This window comes from Microtus pennsylvanicus, chromosome 9 (genome assembly GCF_037038515.1).
Source record: "Microtus pennsylvanicus isolate mMicPen1 chromosome 9, mMicPen1.hap1, whole genome shotgun sequence".
NCBI lineage: Eukaryota > Metazoa > Chordata > Mammalia > Rodentia > Cricetidae > Microtus > Microtus pennsylvanicus.
In genome coordinates, this window is record NC_134587.1 from 6,948,221 (window position 1) to 6,965,613 (window position 17,393).

Consider the following 17,393-nt stretch of genomic DNA (forward strand, 5'->3'; position numbering starts at 1 on the left):
TAAAAACAAACTCATGGACACCAGTTTGGTGTCAGACAAGCTATTGTTAAAAAAAAATTGTGTGGGACAGAGTATTATTAAGTCTTGCTAAATCACGTTCTTTATTCTTTTGCCTTGATTTAGTTCCGGCGAAGATACACCTGCCCAAAACCCTTGAAGGCATGGGAGCAGTTCATGCTCTCCGAGGAGACATGATCAGCATCAAGATTCCCTTCAGCGGCAAACCAGATCCCGTGATCACCTGGCAGAAAGGACAAGACCTCATCGATAATAATGGCCACTACCAAGTGATTGTCACGAGATCCTTCACCTCACTCGTCTTCCCCAACGGAGTGGAGAGAAAAGATGCCGGCTTCTATGTCGTCTGCGCTAAAAACAGGTTTGGAATCGATCAAAAGACAGTTGAACTAGATGTGGCTGACGTTCCTGACCCTCCCAGAGGCGTCAAAGTTAGTGATGTCTCGCGAGATTCTGTCAACTTAACTTGGACGGAGCCAGCTTCTGATGGTGGTAGCAAGGTCACCAACTACATTGTTGAAAAATGCGCGACTACCGCAGAGAGATGGCTCCGCGTGGGACAGGCCCGAGAAACACGTTATACTGTGATCAACTTATTTGGAAAAACGAGTTATCAGTTCCGAGTGATAGCTGAAAATAAATTTGGCCTGAGCAAGCCTTCGGAGCCCTCAGAACCAACCGTTACCAAGGAAGACAAGGCCAGAGCCATGAATTACGATGAAGAGGTGGATGAAGCCAGGGAGGTCACCATGACGAAAGCATCGCACTCTAAAACTAAGGAGCTCTATGAGAAATACATGATAGCTGAAGACCTTGGACGTGGTGAGTTTGGAATTGTCCACCGCTGTGTTGAAACATCCTCGAAGAAGACATTCATGGCCAAATTCGTTAAAGTCAAAGGGACTGATCAGGTTTTGGTCAAGAAAGAGATTTCCATTCTAAACATTGCTAGGCACAGAAACATCTTATACCTCCACGAGTCATTTGAAAGCATGGAAGAACTGGTTATGATCTTCGAATTTATATCAGGACTCGACATATTTGAACGCATCAACACAAGCGCCTTTGAGCTGAATGAAAGAGAAATTGTAAGCTACGTCCGCCAAGTCTGCGAAGCGCTGGAGTTCTTGCACAGTCAGAATATTGGCAACTTTGACATTCGACCAGAAAATATCATTTATCAGACAAGAAAGAACTCCACTATCAAACTAATAGAATTTGGTCAAGCGCGTCAGCTGAAGCCAGGAGACAACTTCCGGCTTCTGTTCACGGCCCCTGAATACTATGCCCCTGAAGTCCACCACCATGACGTTGTCAGTACTGCCACAGACATGTGGTCCCTGGGTACGCTGGTGTATGTGCTGCTGAGCGGAATCAACCCATTTTTGGCTGAAACCAACCAACAGATGATTGAGAACATCATGAATGCAGAATATACTTTTGATGAAGAAGCATTCAAAGACATTAGCCTGGAAGCCATGGATTTTGTCGACCGGCTGTTGGTAAAAGAGAGAAAATCTCGCATGACTGCATCCGAGGCACTGCAGCACCCATGGCTGAAGCAAAAGATAGACAGAGTCAGTACCAAAGTCATCAGGACACTGAAACACCGGCGCTACTACCATACCCTGATAAAGAAGGACCTCAATATGGTTGTGTCAGCAGCCCGGATCTCCTGTGGTGGGGCAATTCGGTCCCAGAGGGGAGTGAGCGTGGCCAAAGTTAAAGTGGCTTCCATCGAGATCGGTCCCGTCTCGGGGCAGATAATGCATGCCGTTGGCGAGGAAGGGGGATATGTCAAATACGTATGCAAAATCGAAAACTATGACCAGTCTACCCAGGTGACGTGGTACTTTGGCGTGAGACAGCTGGAAAACAGCGAGAAATATGAAATTACCTATGAAGATGGAGTGGCCACCATGTACGTCAAAGACATCACCAAATTCGACGACGGGACCTACAGATGCAAAGTGGTCAACGACTACGGTGAAGACAGCTCCTACGCAGAGCTGTTCGTTAAAGGCGTGAGGGAAGTGTATGACTACTACTGCCGGAGGACCAAGAAAGTCAAGCGCAGGACGGACGCCATGCGGCTCCTGGAACGGCCACCAGAATTTACCCTGCCTCTCTATAACAAGACGGCCTACGTGGGTGAGAGCGTCCGGTTTGGAGTAACTATAACTGTCCACCCAGAACCTCGCGTGACGTGGTATAAGTCAGGTCAGAAAATCAAGCCAGGTGAGGACGAAAAGAAATACACGTTCGAGTCTGACAAGGGTCTCTATCAGCTAACGATCAACAACGTCACCACAGAGGATGACGCCGAATACACTGTGGTGGCCAGGAACAAATACGGCGAAGACAGCTGCAAAGCAAAGCTGACGGTCACTCTACACCCACCTCCGACAGACACCACCCTCAGGCCCATGTTCAAGCGGCTCCTGGCAAATGCCGAATGCCAGGAGGGCCAAAGCGTCTGCTTTGAGATAAGAGTGTCGGGCATACCCGCCCCAACATTAAAATGGGAGAAGGATGGTCAGCCACTGTCCCTCGGACCCCACATTGAAATTGTCCACGAAGGCTTAGATTACTATGCCTTGCACATCAGGGACACTTTGCCTGAAGACACAGGGTATTACAGAGTCACAGCCACAAACACAGCTGGATCCACCAGCTGCCAGGCTCACCTCCAAGTGGAGCGGTTGCGATACGTCAAGCAAGAATTCCAGAGTAAGGAGGAACGAGAGCGCCACGTCCAAAAACAGATTGACAAAACACTGAGGATGGCGGAGATTCTTTCTGGAACGGAAACCGTGCCGCTGACTCCCGTAGCCCAGGAGGCTCTGAGAGAAGCTGCCATCCTTTACAAACCGGCGGTGAGCACCAAGACGGTCAAGGGAGAATACCGACTTCAGACAGAGGAAAAGAAGGAAGAGAGAAAATTCCGCATGCCTTATGAAGTCCCAGAGCCCCGCAGGCACAAACAAGCCACAGTAGAAGAAGACCAACGCATCAAGCAGTTCGTGCCTATGTCTGACATGAAGTGGTATAAGAAGGTGCGGGATCAATACGAAATGCCCGGGAAAATTGACAGGGTTGTCCAGAAAAGACCCAAGCGCATCCGCCTTTCAAGATGGGAGCAGTTCTACGTGACGCCTCTTCCCCGAATTACAGATCAATACCGACCCAAATGGCGGATCCCCAAACTATCCCAAGATGATCTGGAAATGGTGAGGCCAGCCCGCCGACGTACTCCGTCTCCTGGGTATGATGTTTATTACCACAGACGCAGGAGACGCTCTCTGGGTGACATGTCGGATGAGGAGCTACTCCTCCCCATTGATGACTACCTGGCAATGAAAAGAACCGAGGAAGAGAGGCTGCGTCTCGAGGAGGAGCTGGAACTGGGCTTCTCGGCTTCACCCCCCAGCCGAAGCCCTCCGCGCTTTGAGCTTTCTAGCCTGCGATATTCTTCTCCTCCAGCTCAAGTCAAAGTGGAAGACAGGAGAAAAGACTTCCGGTACTCGATCTACCACATCCCGACAAAGGAGGAAACCAGCACCAGTTACGCAGAGCTGCGGGAACGGCATGCCCAGGCCTCATACAGGCAGCCGAAGCTACGGCAGAGGATCATGGCCGAGAAGGAGGAAGAGGAGCTGCTGCGGCCAGTGACAACCACCCAGCGCCTCTCAGAATACAAAAGTGAGCTTGACTACATGTCAAAAGAAGAAAAGTCTAAAAAGAAATCAAAGCGACAGAGGCAAGTAACAGAGATAACAGAAATTGAAGAGGAATATGAACTCTCAAGACGGACTCAAAGAGAATCGTCTTCATCTGTGTCCAGACTGCTGAGACGCCGCCGCTCCTTGTCTCCAACTTACATTGAGTTAATGAGACCAGTGTCCGAGCTGATCCGATCCCATCCACAACCTGTTGAGGGCTACGAAGATGAGACAGAAAGAAGATCTCCCACGCCAGAGAGGACGCGCCCGCGTTCTCCCAGCCCTGTGTCTAGCGAGCGGTCCCTCTCCAGATTCGAGAGGTCTGCAAGGTTTGACATCTTCTCTAGGTACGAGTCCATGAAAGCCGCCTTAAAGACGCAGAAGACATCAGAAAGGAAGTACGAAGTTCTGAGTCAGCAGCCTTTCACCCTGGACCATGCCCCTCGAATCACCCTGCGGATGCGCTCCCATAGGGTACCGTGCGGCCAAAATACGCGCTTCATCTTAAATGTTCAGTCTAAGCCAACTGCTGAGGTCAGATGGTACCACAATGGCGTTGAACTCCAAGAGAGCGATAAGATTCATTACACCAACACGAGTGGGGTCCTGACCTTGGAGATTCTGGACTGTCAAACTGAGGACAGTGGCACCTACCGTGCCGTGTGCACCAACTACAAAGGTGAAGCATCCGACTATGCAACCCTGGACGTCACGGGGGGAGATTACACCACCTATGCATCCCGTCGCAGGGATGAGGAAGTCCCCAAGTCAGTCTTCCCCGAACTGACAAAAACAGAGGCCTATGCGGTTTCGTCATTTAAGAGGACATCAGAGATGGAAGCGGCCTCTTCAGTCAGGGAAGTGAAGTCACAAATGACGGAGACAAGAGAAAGCCTCTCGTCCTATGAGCATTATGCGGCTGCAGAAATGAAAAGCGCCGCATCGGAGCAAAAGTCACTCGAAGAAAAATCCACAGTGAGAAAGATGAAGACGACATTGGCAGCAAGAATCTTAACGAAACCGCGGTCCATAACTGTCTATGAAGGCGAGCCTGCAAGGTTTTCTTGCGATACAGATGGGGAACCGGTACCAACCGTGACCTGGCTGCGTGGAGGCCAAGTGATAAGTACTTCTCCGCGCCACCAAGTGACCACCACCAAGTACAAATCGACCTTTGAGATCACTTCCGTGCAGGCTTCCGACGAGGGCAGCTACAGTGTGGTGGTCGAAAACAGTGATGGGAAGCAGGAAGCCCAGTTCACGCTGACCGTGCAAAAGGCCAGGGTTCCGGAAAAGACCGTGACGTCACCACCCAGAGTCAAGTCCCCCGAGCCTCGAGTGAAGTCCCCAGAAACAGTGAAGTCTCCCAAGAGAGTCAAATCTCCAGAGCCAGTGACTTCTCTCCCGAAAGCTGTGTCACCTACCACCGAGACAAAACCGACACCGGCAGAGAAGACTCAACAGCTTCCAGTCTCGGCTCCACCGAAGATAACTCAGTCCCTGAAAGCAGAGGCATCTAAAGATATTGCAAAGCTGACCTGTGCGGTTGAAAGTAGCGCTCTCTGTGCAAAAGAGGTCACGTGGTATAAAGACGGCAAGAAACTCAAGGAAAATGGGCATTTCCAGTTTCATTACTCAGCGGACGGTACCTACGAACTCAAAATTCATCACCTTAGCGAGTCTGATTGCGGAGAGTATGTCTGTGAGGTCGCTGGTGAAGGAGGAACCTCCAAAACCAGCTTCCAGTTTACTGGACAGTCTTTCAAGAGCATTCATGAGCAGGTGTCGAGCCTATCAGAAACTAAGAAATCCACTCCGAAAACTGCTGAGTCAATGGAAGCCAAGAAACCAGCTCAGAAAACTGAGGAGTCAACAGAAGCCAAGAAACAGGAACCAAAAGCTCCTGAATCAATTGCCTCAAAGCCAGTAATTGTTACTGGGTTGCAGGATACAACCATTTCTTCAGACAGTACTGCGAAAATTACAGTCAAAGTTACTGGAGAGCCCCAGCCAACTGTCACCTGGACAAAGGATGGAAAGGTAACAAGTTCTAAAATGTCCCTTAACTGTTTTCTAGAAAAATCTCACGTCTCCCCACTCATCCCCGACTCATAAAGAAAGTTCCAGGGTAAACCACGCTCTAAAACTCCAACCACTTGCTTTCCACAGGCTCTCGCACAAGATGGCAAATACAAACTCTCCAAAGACAAAGAAGGTTTCACCCTGGAAATCCTCAAGACCGAGGCTTCTGACGGTGGACTTTATGCCTGCACAGTTACAAATTCTGCTGGATCTGTGTCCTCCAGCTGCAAGCTTACAGTAAAAGGTGGGTGGAGTTTCGTTCCTAACTAATGTGTACTAGAGAACACCGTTAAAGCAGTATCCAACACACAGCACACACCAGATTTACAGTTAATAGATGCCCCTGCATCGGCATAAAAGGCGTGCCTGATTACATGTGGTGCTCTGTGAGATTCCACAGATCTCACTCTGCTCTCGGGGATATTTAAGAATAAAGTCAGGTAAGTCTAGTACCTCTCGCCTATAATCACGGCCCTGGGTTAGGGCAGGTGGGTAAGGAGTTCAAGGTCAGCCTCAGTTATACAGTGACTCTGAAGTCAGTCTAGTCTATGTGAAGCCCTGCCTCAAAAAATAAGTAAAATTGAGTGAATATATAAACTGTTAGTTTCTCTTTAAACTTTGATGCTTTCCATTTTACAAGGAGCACAAAGTTGGGGAATGAGCTACACTCCTATCCCAGTTAAAATTAGACACCTCAATCTTTTATAAGATAGCTTTTCAGTTGCTCAAAATCTCCAAAGTCCGTACATCTAAACCTCTGCCTCCCCTGTTCCAGATGTATCCCCTCAGTCATAAAAATCATCCTCAACTTAGTCTAGTTTAAGGAACCATAGCAGCAACCTCAAAAATTGTGTGTGACCACTTCCTACAGTCGCACACGGAAGCTAGCATTTGCTTCTGAATGCACACCACAGTAGAATCTACAAACGCAGAGAGGGAGGTCACTTTCCAAATACGTCTACTTACAGAGGTTTCCTTTTTTTTAGCTGTAAAAGATACTGAGGCACAGAAAGTATCTACCCAGAAGACCTCTGAAGTTACATCTCAGAAGAAAGCAAGCATCCAAGAGGAAATTTCTCAAAAATCCCTAGCTTCTGAAGAAATCAAGATGTCAGAGGTAAAATCTCATGAGAAGTTGGCCATCAAGGAGGAGGCGTCCAAAGTTCAGATTTCTGAGGAGGTCAAGAGATCAGAGGCAGCCTCCCTAGAGAAATCCATTGTCCATGAAGAAGTCACCAAAACCTCACAGGCATCAGAAGAAGTCAAAACTCACGCCGAGATCAAAGCGCTGTCTACTCAGATGAGCATAACCGACGGCCAGAGGGTGACCCTGAAAGCCAACATTGCTGGCGCCACCGATGTGAAGTGGGTGCTGAATGGCGTTGAGCTTACTAACTCGGAGGAATACAGATACGGAGTATCCGGCAGTGACCAAACCCTCACCATCAAGCAAGCCAGTCAGAGAGACGAAGGGATCCTCACCTGCATAGGCAGAACCAGTCAGGGAGTCGTCAAGTGCCAGTACGACTTGACCTTGAGCAAAGAACTCTCCGATGCTCCAGCCTTCATCTCGCAGCCCAGATCTCAAAATGTTAACGAAGGGCAAAACGTTCTCTTTTCTTGCGAGGTCAGCGGGGAGCCATCCCCTGAAATTGAGTGGTTTAAAAACAACCTGCCCGTAAGTTTAAGTTATGAATATATATTGAAAGAAATTTAAAATATCACGTCTTCAGGTAAAGACTTCAATGCCCTTTCCCTACTCTTGTAGATTTCCATTTCTTCCAATGTCAGCGTGAGTCGCTCCAGAAATGTGTACACACTTGAAATCCGAAATGCATCTGTAAGCGACAGCGGAAAGTACACCATTAAGGCCAAAAATTTCCGCGGCCAATGTTCGGCCACAGCTTCCCTGACAGTCCTTCGTAAGTACATCTGTTAAGACCTCAGAGGGGTGAGGTGAGGGTTGCTTGTGTTTCAAGCACAGAAAATTCTCAAAAGACCTTGTAAAAATCTACGGGTAGGAGAGACAGGCATCTTGGGTGACATAATCCTCATAATTCAATTCTCTAAGCAGGAATTGGGGTAAGTTAAATGTTGGAAGTAAAGCTACCTACTGCCATGTGTCAGTTACCTCATATATGGCTAATCATTTTTCTCCTAGTGGTTTCTAGCACCTGCATGTCATGTTAGACATTTAAGGATCATTTCTCATAGCTAGCACTTGACAAATGTATGTATATATGTATTCGCTTATGCTTCAACAGCAAACTGTTTGGATTGTGTTGTTTCCGTGTGTGTTAAGTTTTCAGTCCCGTTAAGCTGGCGTCAGACGTCACCAAATAACCAGATGTCCTTGCTGTTCCCTATGTATCTGCTACGCTCCACAGCTCTCGTTGAAGAACCATCCCGAGAGGTGGTGTTGAGAACAAGTGGCGACGTGAGCTTGCAAGGAAGCTTCTCGTCTCAGTCCGTCCAAATGTCTGCCTCTAAGCAGGAGGCGTCCTTCAGCAGCTTCAGCAGCAGCAGCGCTAGCAGCATGACTGAAATGAAGTTTGCAAGCATGTCTGCCCAAAGCATGTCCTCCATGCAAGAGTCCCTTGTAGAAATGAGTTCCAGCAGTTTTATGGGGAAATCTAGCATGACACATCTGGAAAGCTCAACCAGTAGGATGCTGAGAGCAGGCGGAAGAGGTGAGCAATGAAATTCCTGGTGGAGGGAGCCAAGCCACATGGCACAGGATAGCTTTAGTGCAGCGGGTCTCAACCTTCCCGACGCTGCCCCCCTTTAACACAGTCCTTCACGTGGTGACCCCAACCATAAGATTATCTCCGTCGCTATTTCAAAACTATAACTTTGCTGCTGTTATGAATCATAATATAAATAATTTTGGAGATAAAAGTTTGCCAGTGGGGTCGCAACTTTGAGGTTGGGAACCACAGTTTTCACGCACAAAATTCACTAGAAAGCAAATAGGATTTCTTGTTTCTCTCACCCTAAAACGTTTCTGTTGCTATCCCTCCCATCAAGGAATTCCACCTAAAATTGAAGCTCTCCCGTCTGATATCAGCATCGATGAAGGCAAAGTGCTCACAGTAGCCTGCGCTTTTACTGGGGAGCCTGCTCCAGAAATAACATGGTCCTGTGGCGGCAGGACCATCCAGAACCAAGACCAGCAAGGAAGATTCCACATCGAAAACACAGACGACCTGACAACCCTGATCATCATGGACGTACAGAAACAAGACGGCGGACTTTATACCCTGAGCTTAGGGAATGAATTCGGATCTGACTCTGCTACTGTGAATATTAATATCCGCTCTATGTAAGAGGGCTGGGGGGCTCTAATACTTCACACGTACAATCTCTCACAAACGATTCACATGGACTAATCTTTCTGACCTGTAAATATTTTTGAGTAGTTTTGTATTCACCTAAATGAGTCTCAGTTCCAAAAATAGGCATTTCGATCCTTTCATACCTGAGAATATTTGCTAATGACATGTACATACCGTATACAGCCGGATTCACGGTTATAAAGTTTTGTACCATTTATTATATGACATTTTACACTGTAACTTATGAAACTAACCATTGGTAGGAGAAAGTTTCTATGGATTATGGAACGAATACCCTGCCAGTACTTAAATCAATCTCTGTGCCTCAACATACTGTTGATGTCTAAGTATGCCTCAGTGGGTCGAGAAATTCCCCACTGAAGATGTCCTGTCCACCTGAGAAGATGCTGTGCATGTCCCCGACATGCGCACTGATACCTATCGAATCAGAAATGTAAGGCATTGGTGATGTTTGCATCTACCCTCCTGTAAGCAACACTTTAACGTCTTACATTTTCCCTGATGATGTCACACTTAAAATTATCATGACGAGTATTACCAGAGCAAAGTGTAACGGCCAACACTTTGCTCGCTCACTTCACACTGTCTCTGACAGAAGGAGTGCCTGGGTAGCCTGGAAAAAGTACCATCTCCTGGCCATCCCCTCGTTTCACCAGGCTATTCACGTATTCCCATGCCAGAGCAGTGCCAACTCCTGGAGGTCCCAGGTGCAGCTAATGCCTCGTGTGGTAGTTCTAAATTTAAATTACACCTGAAACTGGGCAACTAAGCAATGAGCCACAGCAAAATATAACAACAAGAAAATAATAACAACAAATGAAGCTGTCGTTAAAACTATTACTACCAACTGCCCACAAACAAATTATCAATTTGATGTAGCCCTTTTCATGCTGGTATAATTGGTAGTTATAAATGTTGGACCTCCTTGAGATAAAAGGAAAAATAAAGCAAGCTATCTGCACCTCAAAATGTGTGGTTGGTTTTTTTTGTGCAATGCTGGAGAGGGGATTGTAGTTTTCACATAGCACGTGGATTGCCACAGACAAGGAACTGCAAGTTCCGAATAGCCAACATTTAAACCTTACTCAAAGCAAACGTTTAAATTGCTACATTGGATGAATCCAACAATACCCTTTTAAAAGCCTGGAGAATTCGCAGAATAAATTCATCTATGAAAGCTTGTCTTCTAAAACTATCAAGAGAAATAGTTTCATGGGAAGGTAAATTGACTCCTATAGCTACAGAACAAATAATATATCTTGGGACTAGAGATCTGAAGTGGTACAGTTAGTTCTGGCCTTTTAAAAACAATGGGTAGGGTGGGAGAGACGGCTTAGCAGCTAAAAACACTGGCTGCTCTTCCAGAGGACCGGGGTTCAATTCCCAGCACCCACATGGTTCACAATGGTCTATAACTCCAGTTCCAGAGGCTCTGACACTCTCTTTGGGCACCAAGCATGCATGGGGTACACAAACATAGATTTAGGCAAAGCAACCATTCCCATAAACATTTTTTTAAACTGATACATACCTGGTACTCAAATAGCTTTTGCCATAAAAAAAAAACCCTATACTTGCCCACTTCAATTAGCTACGAGTAATTAATTATTATAAACATATAAAGATGATCACTTGCCTAAGTGACATCAATATTAACTAAGTGCCCCAAACTGAAGCAAACGTACTTTAATTTTTATTCTCTATAGACCACCTTGGGTCTTCATTAACTTATTCAGAGAGTTATTCTGGTTTAAGTCAGAGTTCCTAAAGGTGGAGGCCTGGTTCTTGCTTCAGCAGTCTTGAGCTCGACCTTGTTAGCTGCTCACCTTAGTGGAGATGTGCTCTGCTCACAGGAGTACCTGCCTTCCTGGAAACTGCGGATAGGAGCTAAGCGTTCCCATAGCTAAGCCCTTGGATCACATCACAGGCAATACAAGAACGCAGCATCGAGACCCCAACCTGACCTCAGAGGGAGCATGTGCTACTGAGGTGCTTCAAGGAAGCAAGGATGCCCCTGTGTGTACCCCTTCACCCAATCAGCAACAGCAGTCATTGGGATTTGGGAGGGGACGATAGGTGGCAAGGAGGCCCCTTTGTGTACCCCTTAACCCAATCAGCAACTGTAATCATTGGGACTTGGGAGGGGACGCTAGGTGGCAGAAGAGGGTGAACAAGTGACTTCCTGTTTCCTGGGGCAGCTGCACAGTCAGCACATAAGATTCACATGAGAGGGATCCCAACACACATCCTGGGGAAGCTGGGGAATCCAATAGCATCAGCCGCACATCTTCCTTTAGACAACAGCTTGTACCTCAAAATGACAGACAGATGGGGGCTGGAAAGATAACCCAGTAGAGATCGTGGACAAGCATGAAAATCTGAATTTGTTCCCCCGCCCTCCCCCAAAAAAGCTGAATATGGCGGCATTGACTTGTAACCCCAGTGCTGGAGAGGGGAGAACAAGAAGGTTTTTGGGGCTGGAAGTCCAGTCAACCCAGCCTAGACAGGGTGCCCTGGGCCGAGAGATCCTTCCTCCAAAAAAAAATACTGTGGCAGCTCCTGAGGAAATGACACCTAAGATGACCCTCTGGCCTCCACAGGCAACTGTGCCCCCACTCATGTGAGAGCAGGATGGGAAAAGTGATTCCCTGTGAATCACTCGGGCTGTGTTGTGCAGGTAATGTCCTTGTCACCAACAGTCTACGATGACTGAATTTGCCCTGTCAGCTTCTGAGTCTAGGGGTGCCTAGGGCAGGGGAAGGCAGGGGAGGGCGGGGAGAGCAGGGGAAGGCAGGGGAGAGCAGCACAGCTCTCATGAGAAGGAGTTGGGTACCGAAGCCAAGGCCTGAGCTTGCTGCCTTTTTCTCCTCAGTGGAAACTCCCGGCTGAGCCATGGGAGCTGCTGCTGAGTACCAAGAGGAGACTGTTCTGGGAGACAGAGGCGGGACTCTGTCCTCAGCTCCTCTGCAATCAGTGCCTCTCACCGAGGTGGCTGGTATTGCTGCTGCCAGCCCTCCCAACGTTAATGATGAGAAATGGTCCCTGGTTCCTCAACGCCACTGCTTCATTTCCAAGTGTGATTTAGCTTCCCTCTCCCCATTCCCATTGACAGGGAGCAACAGAGACCAGGAGAATGTATGTGTGTGTGTATGTATAGCTCTCCCAGATTCCAGTCCATTCAATCCCCAAACCTTACTGGCTGCATTCATCCTGCCCATTCTTTATCTCTTCCTATTTTATAACCCACACCCTGGTTACACACTGAGCAAAATATGTTGAAATCACACGTCTGCATTCAAGATGTGGGAGGTGACCTGCATGCGAACCTCAGATCTAGGATCTATTAACTAAGTTGTTGAAGTTGGGGCTGGTTATTGAACTTCACCAACCCTTTGTGTTCTCATCCATAAGATGGGAACAGCACTCTCGATATTGATGGCAATATTAGGCAAGTTACAAGTAAAGTTCCTATAGCAGCGCTTAGCATGGCACCCAAGATGTACTAGCAATAGTTCTTAAGTAGGGGCCACCATGGAGGAGAGGGAAGCTACCCTAGGTCTCACCGACAAATGCATCGTTTTGCTGAGGCTGTTGCAAACAAGGACCAGTGAGTGGCTTGCACAAAAGAAACTCAGATCTGGAGACTAGATTTCCAAAATTACGTGTGTGCAGGTTTGTCCTGACCTGCTCCAGGCCTCTCAGCTCATACACGCCTCTCTCCCAGTTTCTCCCCTTTAGAGCCCCAGCCATGCTGGATTAGGCTCCATCTTAACTTCACTCGCTCTCGCCAAAGACCCTATCTCAAGTAAGATCACATCTAGAAGTCCTGAAAGTTGAGAATCCAATATATCTTGGAGAAGAGTCAAAATTCAACTTGTCACAGTAGAAACGGCCGGCAAATACAGTTTCATAGAAACATTTTGATGGAGCCTTTCAAAATATGGGTCTTCTCTGTCCAATAGTAATGGGTTATAGAACAGACACACAAGGCAGTAGGGAAGCAGATAACCAGAAACGGGCAACTAAAAAGTCAGATGACCATTCCCATGGCCACCAAACCCAGTAAGAAATGTTTTGAGACTATGCTCTAGGAAGATAAAGGAAATATGAGCACCAAATATGATTTTATGAAAACTGTCGAAGTCTGTTGCCGGATACTTTATCACATTGTGTGAAGATGTGCCACTGTTTTAACTTAGCTAAAACACCTGATTGGTTTAATAAAGAGCTAAATGGTCAACAGCTAGGCAGGCGAAAAAAGGCTGGACTTCTAGGGAGAGAGAGGAACTGGAGAAGAATCTAGGCGCACAAGCACCAACAGCAAGGAGAGGTAAAAAGCCACATGGCAAGACGTAGATTAATAGAATCTGGTTGATTTAAGTCATAAAGGCTAGTTGGGAACAAGCCTAAGACAAAGGCCAAGCTTTCATAATTAATAATAAGTCTCTGTGTCATTACTTGGGGGCTGGGGGCTCGAGAATGTCTGACAAGGAAGTCCAACTACTAAAGTCCAGTTTCCTTGCATCGGGAGAAAGCGGTCTGCTGGGTAACAGGACATGGACATAGGATGTTCCAGGAAGCTGCATCCCAAAGCAGATTACAAAGGCTTGGTTTTATGCCTTTGAGTGTTCCTGAGTGTTTCCTCCGTTTCTCAGGATGTCTGCTAACAGAGAAATCCCTACATGATTCTTCCTGAAGCAGAGGAAGTGCCCTGGAACCCCTATGAGGGACCTGGTGCTCTGAATTCCCTTTTCTTATGCAGTTGGGAAAGGCTGTTAATACACCTTGTGTAAGGCCCCTCCCAAACCAGGAGTTCCAGAACCAAGGGAGCCTGAAGGGCTAAGGTTTCTTGCTAGGGATCAAATAGATACAACTTCTTTGATTTAAAGGGGACAACTCCAGTGTCCTCACGGGAGTCTTGGTACCAAACAGCCTTAGACAAACCCAGGTCAGAATGCTTTCCTAAAACTGTTGTGTATGACAGAAGTCAGCTTCTCCTTGGCAGCTGCCAGCTCACAAAACACCACCATCAGCCTGGAGGTTCTCATCAGGTGAGGAATAAAGGCCCTACTAGCGGCCCAACCAGCTGCAACACTTGATTCACGTCCGTGAGTGTTAGTTATCCCCGCCCCCCACTCCCACTTCCCTCCGTAGAACATTGGTGTGGAGGAAGGAGGCACAAGAGACCCAGCTGACTAGCAAGCACACAAGAAGCTGAACCGCTCTGTCGATATAAACAAAGTCCCCTTAAGGAGAGCACAGTCAACAGAGATACCTATAGAGAGAAGGCTGGAAGCGGAAGACCACGGAAATCCAGTGACTGACATTTTTGTTGCAGCTCGCGGTGATAAAACACTGACCAAAACCAACTTCGGGCAAGAAAGGATCTGTTTCACTTACGGTTCCTGATTACAACCCGTCCAGCGGTGTCCGGTCGAGCAGGAGCTTGAGGCAGGAACTGAAGCGGACGGCTGAAGAAGGCTGCTTACTGGCTCCATGCCTGTAGCTTTCTTTCTCAGCTTGCTTTCTCAAACAACCCAGGACCACCTGCACCTAAGGATGGCTCCGCCTACAGCGAGCTGGGTCCTCCTACCTCATCCACTAATCAAGAAAACGCTCCTCAGCTATGGCCACAGGCCAACCTAATGGAGGCAATCCCTCACCTGAGGCACCTCTTCCCAGGAGACTCTAGTTTAAGTGAGCTGACAAGAGCCAGCCAGCACAATGCCCAAAGTCACTCAGTGAGCTGGGCCTGGATCTTCAGAAGCCAGGCCCATAAGGGTAAGAGACAGTCCTTGGGCTCTGTTCCATTTTAAAGGTCACTGTTCTAAAACAGAGACAACAGCAAACAAAACAAAACAATTCTTTTAAAAAGCCTCATTTGCAGTACAGCCAACCCATCATTCTCTCAGGCTAGAAACACAAACACTGAATTTCCACTGGCATCTAGAGTCAGGAAACAGGGCGCTTACCTGACCCAGTAGTCAAGGTGGAGGCAGCAGCAAAGGTGAGCGTTTTCTAGAAACTGTCACTGGGTCCTAAAGTAAAAACAAAACACACTTTTCTAGCCCTCGGGTATCCTGACAAAACGTCCTGCCTGAGGGCTGACTTGAGGGAATGGCCTCCCAAGAGTCCTCAGAATGTTTATGGTAGGGTGTTGCCATGGTAATGGAGGTTTCTTGTAGACACCATTCCAAACTAAGAATCTACTTCTGGACTTGTCCTGACTGGGGAAACAACCCAACACAATTGTCCTGACTTGTTTTATGTCAACTTAACAGAAACTAGAGTCACCTGAAAGGAGGGAACCACAATGGAGAAAATATCTCCACAAGATCCAGCTGTAGTGATGGGGGAGGGTCCAGCCCGTGGTTGGTGGTGCCATCCCTGGGCTAGTGTTCCTGGGTTCTGTAAGAAAGAAAGCTGAGCAAGGCATGGGAACAAGCAAGCCAGTCAGCAGCACACCTTCAGGGCCTCCACATCAGCTCCTGCCTCCATGTTCCTGTTCTGTTTGAGCTCCTGTCCTGACTTCCTTCAATAATTACAGTGGTGTGGAAGCATACATAAGCTAAATAAACCCTTTCCCTCCCCCAAATTGCTTCTGGTCACGGTGTTTTGTCGCTAGGACGACGTAACAAAATTCAGGTTTACAGGACAATTCTCAAGATCCCACTCATCTCGGAAGCTCTGCAGACACAGAGGGAACAGCTACCAGGAACAGAAAGCAAGCACTCGTTTGGCTTAGAAGTCAAGGGTCTCCACGTGTGTCAATATCCATGCCCTAGACTTCAGCAAGAAAAACAATCCAGGCCGGGCGGTGGTGGCGCACGCCTTTAATCCCAGCACTCGGGAGGCAGAGGCAGGTGGATCTCTGTGAGTTAGAGACCAGCCTGGTCTACAAGAGCTAGTTCCAGGACAGGCTCCAAAGCCACAGAGAAACCCTGTCTCGAAAAACCAAAAAAAAAAAACAAAAAAAAAAACAAAACAAAACAATCCATGACCAAGAAGCCAAAGTTCTTACAGGATGGGTCCTGACTAATTGTCTTCTTAAAATCCAGAAAAGTCAGGCACAACTCATCCTCAAAATGTAAGATTCCTTTAAGCTTCATAATATACACCATGCTGCTAATTCATGGATTAAAACCTTGACAGAAGCTGGGCCCGTGGTGGTCATCCATAGTCCCAGATAACCTGGAGAGGAGGCAGGAGGAACCCTGGAGTCTAGGAGACAAAAGTTTAGTCTGAGCAACACAACAAGAACTACAAAGAAAAAAGAAGAAATTCAACAACTACATACAGATCAAGATATATACCCTGAAAAACTCATTGCACAAATACAGGAGGCAAGGACAAAGGACGCCAAAGTCACGATTTCAGCGGCTACCAAAGCTCCTGCAGCAAGTGTCTGTGTCTATGTGGAGGGGCAGAATGTAAGCTAAGAACGACTGCATTTTATTTTTAAAATATTTACAAGAAAATCATTCACAAATTTGGCTACTGGGGTAAAGCAATAGAAAATGGAATTTTCTAGTTTTCTATGAGGTCGAAAGTTTATTCTAGTACTTTGATTATAAACCTATCGCCATAAGGGGGCTAACACCCACCTGAAAAACTAGCAGTAGCACCTGGTCTGCAAGTTCATATGGTTTGGTCTCATGTCTCCCCTCTCGCCTCCCCTCCCCGCCGTATGGTTTTTAAAAAGAAAAAGAAAAAAAAAACAAAAACGAAAACTGGCTATCCATTCAATATGAAACTTACTACATTACCAAATCTTTCCAAATTGAACACATGAAATGCCAGTGGTGAGCAGGCTGGCCCACTGCACAGAATGCTCTAACGACCCGTCTGCTATTTAAAACGACATGCACTCTCAGAAGCAGTTTATATAAAAACATACTAATATATACATAATCATTTTAAGCTTAGGGAAAAGTTCAGACTTAGCTTAGTAAATATCAAATACTAAATATTTGGCTACCATCTAAACTAATAGGCTATAGAAGAAGATAAACCTATGGTTGATGTATATTCACCTTTAGGCCTGAACACTGAGACAAACACCAATAGAACACTAAAGGCATTTAATAAAGACTAGACAGACTATCCGATGAGTGTAAAAGATACAATGTATCAGGTGACGAATCTGAATGTGAAAACCACGTATCTATTAAATATGCCTGCCTAATTTAAAAACACGAAGCCAATTTTTGTTAAA

The 17,393-nt window shown here is 46.9% G+C and overlaps 1 protein-coding gene across 4 annotated transcripts in view; it reads left to right on the plus strand.

Annotated features, from left to right (window-relative positions):
• The window catches only part of Ttn (titin), a 271,242-nt gene extending 261,095 nt beyond the window's left edge, over nucleotides 1-10,147 (plus strand). For all 4 annotated transcript variants that reach the window (XM_075984819.1, XM_075984820.1, XM_075984821.1 and 1 more), the window contains 6 exons: nucleotides 124-5,780; nucleotides 5,910-6,066; nucleotides 6,809-7,500; nucleotides 7,591-7,744; nucleotides 8,210-8,512; nucleotides 8,850-10,147. In XM_075984819.1, the coding sequence (XP_075840934.1) occupies nucleotides 124-5,780; nucleotides 5,910-6,066; nucleotides 6,809-7,500; nucleotides 7,591-7,744; nucleotides 8,210-8,512; nucleotides 8,850-9,148 (7,262 nt within the window). In that variant the 3' untranslated portion in view covers nucleotides 9,149-10,147. The remainder of the gene's footprint in view (nucleotides 1-123; nucleotides 5,781-5,909; nucleotides 6,067-6,808; nucleotides 7,501-7,590; nucleotides 7,745-8,209; nucleotides 8,513-8,849) is intronic.
• The last annotated feature ends 7,246 nt before the right edge of the window (nucleotides 10,148-17,393 follow it).